At 39.2% G+C, this 19,108-nt stretch overlaps 1 protein-coding gene across 3 annotated transcripts in view; it reads right to left on the bottom strand.

The window, feature by feature from the left end:
• Positions 1-19,108, bottom strand: part of kidins220b (kinase D-interacting substrate 220b) — a 95,033-nt gene that overhangs the window by 15,680 nt on the left and 60,245 nt on the right. For all 3 annotated transcript variants that reach the window (XM_072251191.1, XM_072251192.1, XM_072251193.1), the window contains 8 exons: positions 15,820-15,960; positions 13,473-13,713; positions 13,287-13,375; positions 11,050-11,194; positions 8,656-8,818; positions 7,643-7,821; positions 4,680-4,885; positions 4,279-4,395 (listed from right to left, as the gene is read on the bottom strand). In XM_072251191.1, coding sequence (XP_072107292.1) covers positions 4,279-4,395; positions 4,680-4,885; positions 7,643-7,821; positions 8,656-8,818; positions 11,050-11,194; positions 13,287-13,375; positions 13,473-13,713; positions 15,820-15,960 — 1,281 coding nt within the window. The remainder of the gene's footprint in view (positions 1-4,278; positions 4,396-4,679; positions 4,886-7,642; positions 7,822-8,655; positions 8,819-11,049; positions 11,195-13,286; positions 13,376-13,472; positions 13,714-15,819; positions 15,961-19,108) is intronic.

Raw genomic sequence — 19,108 nt, 5'->3', positions numbered from 1 at the left:
ACCTTAAGGTTGCGTGAGGTTAGAAGAGGAAGAAGAGGCCATAGGTTTAGAGTGAAAGATGAAATATTTAAGGGGACCTGAGGGTGAACTTCTTCACTGAGGGTGAACAAGTGAGGAACACTGAGTGAGGAACAAGTTGCTAGCAGGGGTGTTGGATACAGGTTCATTTGCAATATTTTAAAGTTTAGATAGCTAGATGGATAAGGGGGGTATAGAAAGCTATGGTCCGGGCAGAAAAACAGGTTGCTGCGAACTAGACGGTCCGAAGGGCCAGGTTCTTTGCTTTAGTAGTGCACCAAATCTTCAATCCAGCTAGATTGCCTATTGGCACATTTGTAATACACTAAATATCTCTGAATCCAAAAGAAAAGTTGTTTGTCTTCAGTGGCTTCTGTTTCTGTATTTCTTGATAAGGTCATTCACTACTCCCAGCCCTCCATCCGAGCACAGATCTTCTCATGTTCTCTCTGCTACTCACCTACTTCCTCTGCAACATAACCCTTGTTTTATTTCAAACTTTCCCCAGTTCTGAGTTTATCATTCCTCTAAAATGTTAACAGTGTTTCTTTCGCCACAGGTGTCGCTAATGTGCTATTTTGCAATTTTCTGTATTATAATCCACAAAGTTAATACTTATGCAATTGATACTTGCAAATGAACAAAAACAAATTAAATTCTAACCAAGTAATAATTAATCAATAACTATTAGAACACAATTGTATTTTTTATTAAAAAGCTATTTTAATGATGTTAACTTGAAGCAACTTAAAACTGATCAACTACTTAACTACATATGGCCAACACTGCAACCACACATATCGTACCGACACAGTCAAAAGACAGTGAAAAATATTGCTCAAAATGACTTTTTCTAATTAGTTTGGTATATCATAGTGGAAAAAGCAGTAATATGCTACAACTCCACACCATATAACTACTCATTACCAGTGAGGTGTCTGTGGGGGAAGGAAGCCCCTCATCAGCAGCCTCCTCGATCACTTCCTGACAACAAGAAAATCATAATTTTCGGTAAACACACAAATCAAAAACAAATTATGTACACCTTGTACATTACACCCTGACCAGTAAACTGAATATTTTTGTTCCACACACCCTTGCAATTGTTTTTTGTGCAACACATTGGGGAAAAAAGGGTACAAATTAACCTGAAATAATTAATTCACAAATGGAGGAAAACGCAAAATGCCAACACAGATTTTGAAGTGATCAAGATGACACTGTAGTGGCCATGCATTGTGACTTTTGGAATCTTAATGACCCACAATGCATTGCTGGTCCGATCACTGAAGTTAATCTTTGGTGGCTACACCTTGCCACTTGACTCTTATTATTCAATTCATATATTCTATTCAAATTTGGTACTCCTCATTTCACAAAGAGTAACTGGGGTCCTATTTCATGACCTGGATGTGTCTGAAATGTTAGGCAAAGGGATACAGCAAATCACAAACCAAAAGTTAAGCACTATCATTGACAATCCATTTCAGATTTTTAAACAGATGTAATTTAGATTGTCTGAACAAGAAACTTTTAAGTTTTTTAAAAAAAGAAACACTGTACTGTTTGATAAAGGTAAATAGTTTTAGCTGAAGTGTAAAGGAGAGAATAACTTCAGCACAAAACACAAGACTCTGCAGATGCTGGAAATCCAGAGCAACACACACAAAATGCTGGAGGAACTCAGCAGGTCAGGCAGCATCTATGGAAATGAATAAATAGTTGATGTTGTTTCAAACAGAGACTCTTCTTCAGGGCTGGAAAGGAAGGAGGAAGACGCCAGAATAAAAAGGTAGAGGGAGGGGGAAGGAGGACTAGTTTGAAGGTGATAGGTGAAGTCAGGTGGGTGGGAAAGGTGAAGGGCTGGAAAAGAAGGAATCAGATAGGAGAGGGGAGTGGACCATGGGAGAAAGGAAAGGAGGAGGGACACAAGGAGGAAGTGACAGACAGGCAAGGAGGGGAGGCAAGAGGCCAGAGTGGGGAATAGAAGAGGGAGGGAAAATAAATTACCGGAAGTTGGAGAAATTAGTTGTTCATGCTATCAGGTTGGTGGCTACCTGAACAGAATATGAGAGGTGGTTCTTCCACCCCGAGAGTGGCCCTATCGTGGCAAAAGAGGATGTTGTGGAGCAACATGTCAGGACAGGAATGAGGATAGGAATTATAATGGTTGGTCACTGGAAAATCCCATCTTTTGCAGATGGATTAAAGGTGCTTGAGAAAGCAGTCCCCCAACTTATGTCAGGACTCACCAAGGTAGAGCAGGCTGTATCAGGAGCACTGGACAACACAGATGACCTCAAAAGATTTGCAGTTGAAGTGTTACCTCAACTGGAAGGACTGTTTGGGGACCCGAATAGAGGTCTGAGAGGAGGGGAATGGGGAGGTGCAATATTTCTGTCCTCTGCAAGGATTTGTGCCGGGGGGGAGATTAGTGGGGAGGAACAAATAAACAAGGGAATCATGGAGGGAACAATCCCTGCGGAAAGCAGAGAGTGGGGTGGAGGGGAGGAAAGAGGTAAAGATGCATTTGATGGTAGGACCCTGTTGAAGATGGTGAAGAATGATGTGTTGGATGTGGAGGCTCATGAAATGGTAGGTGAGGACAAGAGGAACGATCCCTTTTAAGGCGGTGGAGAGGTGGAATGAGCGCGGATGTCTGGGAATTATGGAGATGTGGGGGGTGGGGGAGGGCAAAAATCAATGGCAGAGGATGGGCAACCCTATTCTTTGAAGAAAGAGGACATCTCTGAAATCCTGGAAAAGAAAACCTAATTCTGGGAATAGATGCGGCAGAGACGAAGGAACTGAGAAGAGGGAATAGCATTTTTGCGGAAGACAGGGTGGCAAGAGGAATAGTCAAATAGCCATAGAAATCAGTAAGTTTATGAAAGATATCAGAAGACAGTTTGTCTCCAGAGATGGAGACAGAGGTCAAGAAAGGGGAGTGAGGTGTCAGAAATGAACCTTGAATTTAAAGGCAGGGTAGAATTTGGAGGCAAAATTAACAAGCTCAGCACAAGTGCGTGAAGCAGCACCAATGCAGTCGTCAAGGTAGTGTAGGAAGAGATGGGGAGCATTACCAGGGAAGGCTTAGAACATGAACTCTTCCACATAGCCAATGAAAAGGCAGGCACAGCTTGGGCCCACATGTTGCCCTTGGCTACCCCTTGAGTTTGGAGAAAATGGAAGCAGCTGAAGAGAAATTGCTGAGGGTGAGGACCAGTTCTGCCAGATGGAAGGTGATAGTGGTGGCGAAACAGAACTAGTTGGGTCTTTTGTTGAGAAAGAGTTTTAAAGCCTTCTTGAAAGGGGATAAAAGTGTATAGGGACTGGACATCTATGGAGAAAATGAGGCAGTCAGGCCTAAGAAATTGGAAGTTGTTGAGGAGACAGAGAGCATGTTAAGTATCACAGATGTAGATGTGAACAGACTGAACCAAGAGGGAAAGAATGGAGTCGAGGAATGCGGACAAAAGTTCAGTGGGGCAGGAACAGGCAGAGACAATGGGCCTATCTGGACAGTCAGATTTGTATATCTTGGGTAGGAGGTAGAAACAAATAGTACAAGGTAGGGGAACTGAGTCTAAATGGCAGTGGATGGGAGTTCTCCAGAGTTGACAAGGTTAGTGATAGTGTCGGAGACAATTTTCTGATAGCCCAGAGTGGGGTCATGTTCAAGGGGTAAGAGGAAGTGTCGAGTGTTCCTGCCTGGCCTCAGCAGGATACAGCTCAGTCTGCCACACTACAACAGTACCCCCCGTGTCTGCAGGTTTGATGGCAAGGTTAGGATTGGTGCAGAGAGAGTGGAGGGCCTTGTGTTCAGAGGGGATAAGGTTCGAGGAGGAGAGGGAAGTGCTGAAGTAAAGCCAGTTGACATCTCACTGGCAATTAGAAATGAAAAGATCCAGAGCAGGTAGAATCAGAGCAGGGTGTCCAAGAGAAGACACAAAAATACAAAATTCTATCTGGATTTAGAAAAAAAATATCAGAATAAGTTTACATGCAAACTTAAAATTCAGGAGGTAGTGAGAAATTTCCAAGAAGCAAAGCAAGCTGGTATTGCAGAGATACTACTTTGACAGGAATTAATAAAGAATCTAAGCAATAACTTTATTATTTCTAAATATTAAGGAAGTAGCAATTTTACAGTTCTATCACATACTGGGGTAATAAAGTTTGATAATAAATTTAAATGATTTACAAAATATGTTCCATATAACAATACAATATTCATTCTTCCCCTTTTGCAATACTTACTAGATTACTGTTCTGTTCCCTTGAGAAACTGGATTTGGTTGATGAACGTGAGATGGGATACTGCAAACTGCCAAAACATTGCCTTGGCAGATAACAAATATGAGGGGCAAAATATGGCTATGGAAAAGGAACAGGCAAAAAAAAATTATGAAAATCAAATGAAGTCATAAAGGAAAAAAAAAACACAAAACATATGACATGACAGCAAATTGTCAACAATATGACTGCTTCCCAAACCTTGCTTCACAATGAACTAAACTTAAAACAAGACATAATAATATGGTTACAAATTAAAAATGACGGAATGGCAATATGGAATGTTGGTGTCATGAAAGATAATTTTAAAAAGTCTGTGTTCACTCTAGATCTAGTCCTGTTAAATAATGGAGTAGTTTACTTACCCGGTTATAAAATGGATGCTGTTGGCCAACCATGCCGCTATAGAAGTTGCTAGGATGCTGTGGTGACATTACATTACCATTGAATGAGGTGGAAGAGCAGACTGATGGCGCCTGACTAAACACAGTCCGAGGTGGAGCTTCTTGCAAAGGTAGTGAAGGAAAAGGAATATTCACTGTGGACATCTGGTCCCTGGCTGCTCGGATATCTGCAGGCACAAAGAAAAAGCATGCTCAATAAAGACAGTAATGTTCCCAAATACATTTTCAGAGAAAAATACTTTCCCAATTTTTATCCTGGGCAAATTGCATCTTTTTTTTTTATTTGCAGCATTCATGGTATGTACTTTGGTGAGTAAGGGAATGTCTTCATTTTGAAACATTTGTTTACAACCAACTTCTATTCATTTTGCAATTTTATTTTTTTTTTGTAATTTATTTTTTATTGAACTTCATCATCAATTAAGTGGTAAACAACACACATCAAAGTTGCTGGTGAACGCAGCTGGCCAGGCAGCATCTCTAGGAAGAGGTACAGTTGACGTTTCAGGACTCCTGACAAAGGGTCTCGGCCTGAAACGTCAACTGTACCTCTTCCTAGAGATGCTGCCTGGCCTGCTGCGTTCACCAGCAACTTTGATGTGTGTTGCTTGAATTTCCAGCATCTGCAGAATTCCTGTTGTTTGTGTTGTTAAGTGGTAAACAAGTAGCTTTCAGTCTCCCAAGCTGTTAACTGAAAATGGGTAATACAAAAAAGTCGATCTGTGGGACTAGCTGAAAGCACACCGTCTTCAGAGTGCAGCATCAATGAAGTATGAACTTTAGTGTGTAAAGAACATCACTGATGTCAGGATTACAAAAATAGAATTAAACAAAACAGTTGCATGGCAGAGCAACTGATATGCCGTATCTGCAGCATGTAGGAGCTGATGGAAACAACTGGGATTCATGGTAACCACATCTGAAGCATTTACAACAAGAAACTTCAGCTCAGAACTGATCATCGAGAGTCCAAGATTCGAATACTGCCACACGTTATGAGGGAAGATTACCCAAATAGTTGTTCCAGAGGGTATTCACAATCTTTAGGTCAATTTAGATTGATCAAAAATGAGTGAAATGGTTACAAAGATCTTGGAGGCAAGGTCAAAAGAAGCCTCGGCCATTGTAGGTGTTCAACAGTTTTGAGGTTTTCCAGTACGCATGAATGAGACCAGAAACTGCAGAGTGGATGAGCAAGCTGAACACAGTGCTATGATAAAGGAAGGCACTTTTGTGTGCACATAAAGAAAGGAAAAAGGGAAAGTAGAATGAGAATCAGTTATAACATAGAAAAATTGAAAAAGTTTCTTTGGATAATTTTCCACACAAATCGTATAGAATTTTTTGAGGAAGTTACCAGGAAAGTTGATGAAGGCAAGGCTGTGGATGTTGTCTACATCGACTTTTAAGTCACTTGACAAGGTCCTGTATGGGAGGTTGGTCAAGAAGATAGAGCCGCTCAGCATTCAAGATGAGATAATAAATTGGATTAGACTTTAACTTTGTGGGAGAAGCCAGTGAGTGGTAGTAGATGGTTGCCTCTCTGACTGGAGTCCTGTGACTAATGAAGTGCTGCTGGGATTGGTGCTGGGTCCATTGTTGTTTGTCATCTATAATCAATAATCTGGAAGATAATGTGGTTAACTGGATCAGCAGATTTGCAGATGACATCAAGATTGGGACTGTAGTGGACAGTGAGGAAGGCTATCATGGCTTGTAGTGGGATCTGGACCAGCTGGAAAAATGGACTGAAAAATGGCAGATGAAATTTAATGTACACAAGTGCGAGGTGTTACACTTTGGTAGGACCAACCAGGGTAGGTCTTACACAGTGAATGGTAGCACACTGAGGAGTGTGGAAGAACAAAGGGACCTGGGAATACAAGTCCATAATTCATTGAAAGTGGCATCACAGGTAGATACAGTCATAAAGAAAGCTTTGGTCATATTGGCCTTCATAAATCTAAGTACTGAGTACAGAAGATTAGATTAGATTACGAGGACATGCAGTCCCCTTTTATTGCCATTTAGTAATGCATGCATTAAGAAATGATACAATATTTTTCCAGAATGATATCACGAAAACACATGACAAACCAACTTAAAAATTAACAAAAACCACATAATTATAACATATAGTTACAACAGTGCAAAGCAATACCATAATTTGATAAGAACAGACCACGGCACGGTAAAGACGCGATATTACTCTGAAGTTGTACAAGACATTGGTGATGCCTAATTTGGAGTATTATGTGTAGTTTTGGTCATTTACCTACAGGAAAGATATAAATAAGGTTGAAAGAGTACAGAGAAAACGCAAGGGTGTTGCTGGGTCTGGAGGACCCAAGTTATAAGGAAAGATTGAATAGATTAGAACTTTATTCCTTAGAATGTAGAAGACTGAGAGGAGACTTGATGGAGGTATACAAAATTATGAGGGGTATAGATAGGGTAAATGCAAGCAGGCTTTTTCCACTGAGGTTAGCTGGGACTACAACCAGAGGTCATGGATTAAGGTTGAAACATGAAAGTTTAAGAGGAACACAAGGGGAAACTTTGTCACGCAGAAGGTTGTGGGAGTGTGGAACGAGATGCCAGTAGAAGTGGTGCATGCGAACCTGATTTCAACATGTAAGAGAAGTTTGGATAGGTACATGGATGATAAGAGTATGAAGGGCTATAGACCCAGTGCAGGTCGATGGCAGTAGGCAGTTTAAACAGTTTAGCATGGACTAGATGGGCTGAAGAGCCTGTTTGTGTGCTGTACTTTTCTATGACTCTATATGTGGAAATGCAAAGCTCAAAAGGTTAAGTGGGTTCCATTATAAATAGAAAGAAGGTAATATAGTAGGGAACAAGGAAATGACAAACATATGTGGCTGTCAAACATTTTGTTTGATTGGCATACTAGCAATACAGACCTGCAATAATTTCACGCAGCTTAGGATCCAAATTCACTGTGCATGGTAGAAATGTCTTCACATCTCGTGCTGAAAGAATAGGCATTCTCGAAGAGAGGAATATTTCAAAGCTACGAATATCACTATCAATTTCTAGAAGTGGTTCCACATCTTTGGTAGTTGGTATGTTTTTGGAAATCCTTAATATGAATCATAGGAAATAATATTGCATAAATAAAAATATTACTTGCATCTGGTGCTAGCAAAAACAAGAACAGAATATTTTACTATTTTATGTTCAAAATAGTTTCCAAGAATGCTATTTAAACCAATTTCAGAGACACTTTCAAAGGATCAAAAAAAGACTAAGTTTAAAGCAAAAGAAAACTGATTTTCCAACACTTGCACTAAATGCCAAGAGGTAGATCAGTAGAGAGGGATGAGTAGACAAGGGAATCACACAGACTGATCCCTACAGATAGTAGGGGTGGGGCGGGGGAAGGAAAGAATGTGCTTAGTGGTAGGCTCCTGTTGGTGATGGCAGAAGTTATGAAGAATAATGTGATGGATATTATGCAAAGGACTTGAAGGCATCATGGTAGTACTTTGCAGTGTCATTGTGTCACCAATGTTTTGGTATACAATTATACGCTGTGCTATCAACTACAATGTAGATCTAATCTTAGATATTACTCTACAGTCAGAACAGAGTCCTCAAAAATAGCAATGGATCCCATGATGAATCTTCAATTCAATCTGTCAAGCAGTCTGTTAAAAGTTTTTATTTAGACTTTCAGAAAAATGGAGGTTTTTGTAGCAGGGAAGGATTTGATTGATCTTAGTGCAGGTTGAAGGGTCAGCACAACGTCATGTGCCTAACAGACTGTACTGTGCTGTAATGTTCTATAAAAACTGTGTAGAGAACTAAGGATTACAAAAAAAAAACATTTTATAACGGTATCAGATAGAGAAGGTAACTTTATGTCAAGGACGTCAGAAATGCAGGAATGAATTTTGATTATATTTCTGTATACCTTTCATAAATGTTTTTCAAGGTGAGATGATCTGGAACATTGTCAGTCTCTTCCAGGTATAGAATAAGCCAAGATGTCCTGTACGGCCATTGTTCAGTGAGGTTTATCCAAGAGGCAAGCCGATCCCAGTTGAAACTAATTTGGTTTGCCCTCAGTAGACGTCCTTTAATGAAATGTAATTATATTTTAAAATTTATTACAAGTCTTGGCACAGGGTACCGACCTGAAATGTCAATAATTTCTTCCTCGCCCACCCCGCCCCCACACACCAGCATCTCCTCCCAGAAGGTGCTTTTAAGCTCACTGACTTCCCCCAGCAAATGTCTGTTGCTATAATTTATATAAATTAATTTCAATTTTTAAAATTCTACAAGCATTTTTTCTTTCATTTCTCTGTCTTCAAATTACTTTCAAACATTATACGGAAGCAAGCATATTTTCTCAAGGGAGTGATATTATAAAAACATGCCAATAACTGTAAAAGTGCTTTTATACAAAGCTCACCCGAGTTTTACAAGCATTTCTGAATGAAAAAAGGGCTACTATTGTATATGAAAGTCACAATTAATCCACATTATCTTAAAATTCTTACTGTATGTTGATAATGCACTTAACTGCCTTTTTATTATCATCTGTGTTTGTCACACATTGGTGCTAATAATATTTTTATTGGATGCCAGTAGTATTTTTCTCCAGTTCAGAGTTACATGGATTTATTTTTATAAAGATATTAATATGGAAAACTTATTCCAACATGGACAACAGATAGATTCGCCTTAAAATAATGATACGGTTTCAAATTTGAAATTTAATTTTTAGTATTTGAATTTCAATGTTAAATATGGTATCTGTTCTTCCTTTTTTTCACTATAAAAAATGTTGTTCCCCAACCCTGTCACCCAGCTGGGGAAAAAAAACAGCTGTTTCAACAGCTTCTGTTGGAAATAGTCCTGTTCTTGCCCATCGTGGCTTTTCATGTTGGCTGTGGGCCAGCCCTCTGTTACTGTTATGGTCCCCAGTACTCACTTCTAGCCAGTATTTCCAGAAAAAGTCCCTAACAATATCCTCAGCTTGTCTGACATCTGTGTCTAGTCATATACCTTGCCAGTGAGAGAATAGCTGAAGGTCAGACACTTGCATATCTGAGTTGGCTTTCCACAGCTGAACTCACCAGAGTCCAGGGCACAACACAAAATTCTAGCACTTCAGCTTCATGCAGAGGATGACTAAAGCAAAGCTGATCACTTAAATATGGCTGTCTGCCTTGATTAAAATGAAGATCAATTCAAACGTGGCTTATTTTATGGAAATGTTTTTAATTATCTTCTAGTAAAAAGTAATTTTATTTAAAAAGTATCTATACTACTTAAATTAATCTGAACTTTTTAAAGAGTTGTGATGGAGCCCCAGGATCCGTGAGTAGAGGGCCTAGTCGCCACCTCACTTCCAGTTTCACTTTGTGAAAGGACAGTGACAGGCAAGTCCTGAGCTCAGTAAGAACTGCACATCAGCATGGGCAAGTTTGACCACAGAAAAAGCTCTGCACCGAATATATGATTTAAAAAAAAAATGAAGGATCTGGTTTGTTGGCATCCCTTGAGTTCAAGTAGCCATCTTGAACCCCGCTTTAACTGACAACTGCAGCTGTTCTCAACTGCTCTTCAGGAGGAAATTGCCTGTCTCTATTCCACAGCACAATCATTTTTATATAGCAGGAAGCAACTTATTTTACTATTAAACTGCTGATGAAATTGTCAATTCATTTAAATGCATTTCACTTTCACCACCAGCAAAACAAAAGACTTGGTCACTGACTTCTAGAAGGTGGGGGAGGGGGTACTATAATGGTGCACGTTTCTGTTTACATCAACAATGCTGAAATCAAGAGGGTTGAGAGATTCAGCTTCCTAGGAGTGAACATCACTAATGGCTTGTCCTAATCCAACCACATTGATACCACAGGCAAGAAAGCACACCTGCAATTATTTCCTCAGGAGGCTAACACTTAAATAGTTGACGTGTGATGATACCACCACAAGATAATCAAAGGAAAAAGAAACCAATGACCAGGAAGTGCAGAAATAACAGCAAACCAATAATCTATGTAAGTGTGACTAATTCTATCAGTACTCCATCTCATTAAGCACCTGGCAGCTGAATAACACTACCATCTATATTGCAAAACTAAATATTAATACATGATGAATGCAAAAACCATTGAACAATAAGGTACAATATCATACCTATACAATATACAACCTATCAAGCATCTGTTTTAAAGTGAATATACATGTGTTAACAAAGTACCTTTTATGAAGCAGATGTGAACTCAGAAACATAATTGAAAGTACATTTACACAGAAACTACATAACTGAATTATAATTTTTACTCACCTGTTACTGAAACAATGTTGAGCAATCGCCTCATAGTCTGAGGACTAATGTCACTGAACCAGTCTTCTGTAACCAAAAGCTTTGTAAGATCAAAAGACATTTGCCTTGTAACTTGACGCTGCATCTGTCGACGACGATATGTATCCTGTTGACACAGAGAACAATCAAATTTTCCTTTATAGAAATATTGCTGCAGGTTCTTTCATTATCACCAGAGCAAATAGATGAGGCTAGTTTAATATCACCTAGGAAAAACAGCATCATGGACACCTTGTGCCAAAAGATAACTGCAGATTATTGTCAGGCTAGAATTTCTTACAGAAGTTGTTGGTACCTTTAAAATGACAACAATGGCAGCATACACATAGTCTACCAATCACTAACACTTGAATCTTCTTCACACTTGGGATACCTAAATAATTTCTCATTCAGGCAAATTCAATATTAAATTCATCACCAAAAAAATTTTTCTTCTTTCTAATGGTGCCACTGTGACATACAGAATGTACAGCCAATAAAGATATTCTTCCCTTTAGCCTCTGCCATTAACTTGGTCAAAAGTATGGATAAAAGAATGATTGGTTTAACTCATCCCGACCAGCAAGCACCTAATGTCTCCATAACTTGGCCTTTTCTCCTTGGAGCAACGAAGGATGAGAGGCGGGGGGAAAAGATGGTGACGCGACACAGCGCGCGCAGCTCTCCAGTGAAATGATATCGTATTTGTAAGTAGGATGCCGTGCACAATTCTGATTTGATGGAGACAGACGTGAGAAGTACGGAGGAACATCTGGAGAAACTTCTGAAATGCCCGGTTCTCCGCCACTGCTACTGTGCGATCAAGAATCTCCAGAGGTAAGGCCCCAAAATCTTTGGCTTTGCCTGCTGCTGGCGGCCAGGGATGGGGTTAAAGCGCTCGGCAGAGATGGTGCTCGGTTTTCAGTGTTGGAGGCCCGAAGGTTTTGGACGACTCAGAGTCGGACTGTGGTCGGGCATGGGAGGGAGAGTTTTCTTCCTTCTCCCGTCTGCATAAGATGTGGGACTTCCGAGAAACTTTGAATTTTTTTTTAAACCATGCCCATGGCCTGTTCTTCATCAAGTTATGGTATTGCTTGCATTGTTGTAACTATATGTTATAATCATAAGGTTTTTGTCAGTTTTTCAGTCTTGGTCTGTCCTGTGTTTCTGTGATATCACACTGGAGGAATATTGTATCATTTCTTAATGCATGCATTACTAAATGACAATAAAAGAGAACTGAGTGTCCTCATAATCTAATAATCTAACCTGATAGAGGTATACAAGATAATGAGGGGCATTGATCACGTGGATCATCAGAGGCTTTTTCCCAGGGCTGAAATGGCTAGCATGAGAGGGCGTATTTTTAAGGTGCTTGGAAGCACGTACAGAGGAGATGTCAGGGGTAAGTTGTTGTTGTTGATGATTTTTTTTTTAAAACACAGAGTATTAAGTGCGTGGAATGGGCTGTTGGCGGCGGTGGTGGAGGCAGAAATGATAGGGTCTTTTAAGAGACTCCTGGATAGGTACATGGAGCTTAGAAAAATAGAGGGCTATGGGTAAGCCTAGATAGCTCTATGGTAAGGACGTGTTCAGCACAGCTTTGTGGGCCAAAGGGCCTGTATTGTACCGTAGGTTTTCTATGTTCTATTTCTATAATTAAATACTGAACTCAGTCAATATATCAAGTCTAATATGCAGCAACACAGTGAGTGCCACAGTTGATCCAAGTTGCATTCTGATAAAAGACAACTATTTTTAATTAACCTGATTGGTATATAAAACATTATTATTGAAAGTTGGTAATTTATAGAAGGCATTATTAACATTGCTGTTTTTCTATTCACTCTATGGAACAACAAAGTACCCTTTTAAAATATACACACATTTCATTAAGATTGGAAGAAGGAAATTGTGTACCATTATTATCAATTGTACTTAAATATAAACAAAGTCCTTGGTTTTATTCTTTAAAAGTTACTACCTTCCCAAGATTTCCAGTCCTCATCCTTTAGAAATAGTAACTTAATATTCAATAGACTCCATGGCCACAAAATAATATTCCTGACTAGATCATTTCTCTCCGGCAATTGAAAGTTGATAACTTCAGCCAATACACTTTCCAGATGACCACTAAAATTACAGTATAGAATATTTTTTTAAAAACTCAACATGAAGGCAACTGATGAAAGGAAAGCTGATTTAAAACAGTTTCTTACTCTTCGATTCAGTGCTGTTTTACTGCCAAGTTTGGTCAATTCTCCCAAGCTGTGTTGTGAAAGTTTTCGATCATTATCTTCATGCCAGCCTTCAATAAAAAAAAACCAAGTCTGTTAAATCTTTTAAACTCCCAAGGTGACAGCCAATAACGCAATGCAAATTTTAGTCAATGATAACAATCTTACTAGTATAATCTGAGTTTCCAACATCTCCATTAGATGGCGCTGCAGCATAAACTTTCTTTGCACTAAGCCCACGGCTGTTAAGATACACAGGCAGATGGACTATATTCCGCATATAGTCATGTCCATTTATATTAGAGTCTCTTAAAACACTGTTCAGATTTTGATTGATAGCTTTTATGATGATATGAGGATCACTAGCAAAAATAGCGATGAAGGGACCTTTTGAAAATAGAACTCTCACCTAGAAGAAAAATTGACAGTTATCTCAAGTATTTCATAGATACTGAAACATACTCATCCCCTGATAATTTAAAGCAAAAGCAGATTAGTTTTCCTATTATATATTTAATTCCCATAGAAACCAACCTCTTTCAATTAACACAATTCCTAATGCTTCAACCAACTTCGTATTTTGGAGCATAAACTCCTCAGAGTACTCCATCTGCAATCCCATTAATGTTTAACAAAGAGTTATCTTTTGAGAGCTGCAAATATAGGATGTAATATGGGAACGACTGTGCATTAGAATACATGCTTTTTCAATTTTGCGTATGTTAATGAAGTTAGCATTTCAGGTTGGTGTGACCCACTAATCATTTCCAGCAGCACCTTTTACTTCAGATTCCAGCAAAAGTTGTTTTTATAGTTGTACTTCTTCCACCCAAACCAGGAAGTGAAAATCAAAGCAAAATCAAATTCTAAATGTAAAATAAAGAACAGAAAGAAGACAACTAAAAAAGTAGCTATATGTATATTTATTTGAAAACTCTCATGATTAAAATTCAAAACAAAATTAGACCTTACTCTTGGATACATATATCTGGAGATCATAGATCAATTGGCAGTAATTAACATATGGTTAAAATTTGCTTACACTTCAAATGGACAACCCTAACCTCTTCTGCAATGTTTTGTGTTTAACCAGTGAGCAATTACACAAACTTCACATAGCTACAGACATGTACATATCTACGAATACAGAATTCATATTGAGGTAGTTGCGTAACGAAACTTACGAAGCACCAGGTAAACAACGGACAACAACTTCCCAAATTTTATATTCAAGAATGCGTTTAAGAATGGCAGAAAGATACAGTTCAATTTTCTCCAAATAACAAATCAGCACTGGTAGCCATGATATTACCTGTGCTGCAACGTTTAAGGATTTCGCACAAATTCATTTGTAATCTAACTGCAAGCATTATTTGGAACAATTGTAGCAGAAAATTTAAAAAAAATAAATCACTATTTTTTAAAAAAAGCTATTTGAATAAAAGAAATAATTGCATTTGTTGCAGGCTGGTGAGCACAGCATCAGTAATGGGAAAGTTATTCTGATGGCTTCATGCATGGTAGATCATGTCTAACCAATCATATAGAGTTCTGTGAGGAAGTTACCAGAAGGTTGATGGAGACAAGGCAGTGCATGTTGTCTACACGGACTTCAGCAAGGCATCTGACAAGAGCTCACAGGGGATGTTGGTCAAGAAAGTTCAGTCGCTCAGCATTCAAGATGAGGTAGTAGATTGGATTAGACATTGGCTTTGTCAGAGTAGTAGTAGATGGTTGTCTCTGACTGGGAGTCTGTGACTAGGGGAATGCTGCAGGGGTCAGAGCTCGGTCCGTTATTGTTTGTCATCTATATCAATAATCTGGACGATAATGTGGTTAACTGGATCAGCAAATTTCCGGATAACAGTAGGATTGGGGGTGTAGTGGACAGTGAGGAAGACTATTATGGCTTGTAGTAAAGATTGAATAGGTTAGGTATTTATTCCTTGGAACAAGGAAGATTGAAGAGAAATTTGATAGAGGTATATAAAATTAATAATAAAATTATTATATAAAAGGTAAATGCAAGAAGGCTTTGTCCACTGAGGTTTGGTGGGACTACAACCAGAGGTTATGGGTTAAGGGTGAAAAGTGAAAAGTTTAAGGGGAACAGGTGAGGAAACTTCCACACTGAGAAGGTTGTGAGTGTGTAAAATGAGCTGCCGGCACATGTGGTACATGCAAATTCGATTTCAATGCTTAAAGAGATGTTTGTATAGGTACATAGATGGTAGGGGTATGTAGGACTATGGGCCCAGTGCGGGTCAATGGAAGTAGGCAGTTTAAATTGTTTTGGCATGGACTAGATGAGCCAAAGGATCTGTTTCTGCACTGTACTTTCTATGACTAACGAATATCATACAATTTCATTTTTAATTTCATGCAAAGGCTTGCCTGTATTTATTGTACTCTTCCAATAATGATAGTCTGCAGAACACTGTACTCATCACCCTGTCTTGCAACTGTTGATTAATTACAAATGAATCAATGTACAAGCTGTGGAGATAATTCTTACCGTATCTAACATCTGCAGGACTTTATCTTGCTCACATGCATCCAAGCCATCAATAACAACCACAAGTCGCGTTTGATTCTGAGTAAAGCCATCAATTGATTTGGCCATCCGGGCCATGAGTTCCACTTCATTTTTCAGAACCTTCCAAAGAAATACACTTCTTTTGTCACCAAAGAAATGCTATTAAGAAATACTTTCTGAACAGAAAAAAAATTAAAACCATAGATCTACTCAAAATCGATGTATACACTGACTACATGGGAATAGTGTACTTATTTTTTCCCATTCTCTTAGATACAATTCACAATGTTATGTTTAGTCTATGAAATTTTACCTTTCCCCTGACAGGCTTCAATTACTTTTAAGTAATTTTTACCAAAGTTTAGACAGCAAGTAGTACCAAACTGTTTATGTTGGAAGACAACAGCTTTTAAGGTTTTCATCTAACATTAATGGACACATTCTGCCAATGGTCGTTGAACAATAACTAGAATTGGAGTTCGCTAAAATGTCTGAACTTGGTTCTGGAGCACTGATTTGACTGTGAATCTCTCAAGATGATGGAATAACTGGCGGACACGGCCACTCCAGAGATCTTTGGCTGATATGAAGCTGTTCTGTTGACTCTGCTCAGGTTCATTCAATTTCACACAAAGATTCTGAAGGTCAATTTCAAACAATTTCTGGAAAACAAGCTAAAAAAGACGAAAGAGCTCATTGGAAGGGAAAAAAAGAATTTTGGGAGAAAACTTATGTGTCATATAAAAAACAAATAGTAAAAGTTTCTATGGGTACATAAATTGGAGGAGTAAGCACAAAATAATCTGCAGATGCTGGGGTCAAAGCAACACTCACAACACGCCTGAGGAACTCAGCAGGTCGGGCAGCATCCATGGAAAAGGTCGGTCGACGTTTTGGGCCGGAACCCTTCATCTTTTCCACGCATGCTGCCCGACCTGCTGAGTTCCTCCAGCGTGTTGTGAGTGATAAATTGGAGGAGGGAAGCTAAGCCAAATGTGGGGCCTACAGAGAATGAGGCTGGTGAATTAATAACAGAAAATTAAAAAATGGCAGACACAATCAATATTTTGCCCCGAAATGTCTCACCAGGTAAGATATATGCAAGATATCAGAAAGGTTAATGTTAAAAAAAAATGAAAGAACTTACGAAGTCCCAATTACAAAGGGATAAAATACTGGAGAAACTCCAGAGTCTAATGGAGATGGTCATCAGGGGTTTAAAGAAAGTGGCTGCAGAGATAGTAGACTTATTGGTTGACATTTTTCATAACTTGCTGAACTTCGGGAGGGCACCAGGAAATTGGAAAACAGCCAAAGTGACTCCTTTGTTTAAAGAAGGAAAATGACAGAAAGCAGGGGACTAGAGGCCACTAAGTTTAGCAGCTCTTGCTGCCAAGATGCCACACCAACCATCAAAGAGGAATAGCAGAATATTCAGGAAAGCTGAGTAGACTTAAACCCATCCAACAAGATATTATGAAAACTGAAACTATACTTGACAAATCTGCTCAAATTCTTTTTGAGGATATAACTGGGAGAGTTGACAGAGGGGAACCTTTAGATGTAGCGTATGTACACTTCCAAAAAACATTTAACAAGGTGCTACATAAGATGCATAAATTAAAAGCTGATGGTATAACACTAAGTATATTAGAATGGGTTGAAAACTGTCCACCAACAAGAGTAGCATTGGAATAAATGGCTCTTTCTCAGTCAGAGAGCAGGGAACTAGTGGAATATTGCAGACACTGCTCTTCACCTGAACAAAGGAACAGCATTTCCCAATATTTTCCAATGATATAAAAAGAGATGGAAGGGCATAAATGATAAAGGTACTGTGATCCTGCAACCAGATATAGAAAGAGTGAGTTAATGAGTAAAAAACTAGCAAATAAGTGTCTAATATAGAAAATATGAGGTTGTGAACTTTGGTAAAAGAAATCAAAAAGGTGGATTAATTAATTGTAGAAAGTCTGCAAGTGAATGGTCAGGTAGATCTAGGTGTTCTAGTACATGAATCATATTCATTACAATGCTCGTCCTATCCATTACAAAGAATACGAAGGACAATTCAATGGCTCTTCACACAGCCCTAGACCACCTGGACAACATAAACACCTATTTCAGGATGCTGTTCATCGACTACAGCTCAGCATTTAACACCATCATTCCCACGATCCTGATTGAGAAGTTACAGAACCTGGGCCTCTGTTCCTCCCTCTGCAGTTGGATCCTCGACTTCCTAACCAGAAGACCACTGTTCAACACTGGTGCACCTCAGGAGTGTGTGCTTAGCCCACTGCTCTACTCTCTTTATACCCATGACTGTGTAGCTAGGTGTAGCTCAAATACCATCTCTAAATTTGCTGATGATAAACCATTGTTGGTAGAATCTCAGATGGAGATGAGAGAGAGTATAGGAGCGAGATTGTTGGTAGAATCTCAGATGGAGATGAGAGGGCATACAGGAGCGAGATTGTTGGTAGAATCTCAGATAGAGATGAGAGGGCATACAGGAGCGAGATTGTTGGTAGAATCTCAGACAGAGACAATAGGGTGTACAGGAGTGAGATATGCCAACTAGTGGAGTGGTGTCTCAGCAACAACCTTGCACTCAACATCAGTAAGACGAAAGAGCTGATTGTGGACTTCAGGAAGGGCAAGATGAAGAAACACAAACCAATCCTCAGAGGGATCAGAGGTGGAGAGAGTGAGCAGTTTCAATTTCCTGGGTGTCATGATCTCCGAGGACCAACCTGGTCCCAACATATTGATGCAGTTATAAAGAAGGCAAGACAGCGACTATACTTCATTAGGAGTTTGAGGAGATTTGGTATATCAACAAATACACTCAAAAACTTCTACTGATGTACTATAGAGAGCATTCTGACAGGCTGTATTACTGTCTGGTATGGTGGGGGGGGGGGGCACTACTGCACAGGACCGAAAGAAGCTGCAGAGGGTTGTAAATTTAGTCAGCTCCATCTTGGGTATTGGCCTACAAAGTACCCAGGACATTTTCAAGGAGAGGTGTCTCAGAAAGGCAGTGTTCATTATTAAGGACCTCCAGCACCCAGGGCATGCCCTTTTCTCACTGTTACCATCAGGTAGGAGGTACAGAAGCCTGAAGGCACGCACTCAGTGATTCAGGAACAGCTTCTTCCCCTCTGCCATCTGATTTCTAAATCGACATTGAACCCATGAACACTAACTCACTTTAAAAAAAAAAGTTGTTTTTTGTACGATTTTTAATCTGTTCAATATACAT

This window comes from Mobula birostris, chromosome 2 (assembly GCF_030028105.1).
Source record: "Mobula birostris isolate sMobBir1 chromosome 2, sMobBir1.hap1, whole genome shotgun sequence".
NCBI lineage: Eukaryota > Metazoa > Chordata > Chondrichthyes > Myliobatiformes > Myliobatidae > Mobula > Mobula birostris.
This window is presented reverse-complemented; position numbering and strand designations above follow the sequence as displayed.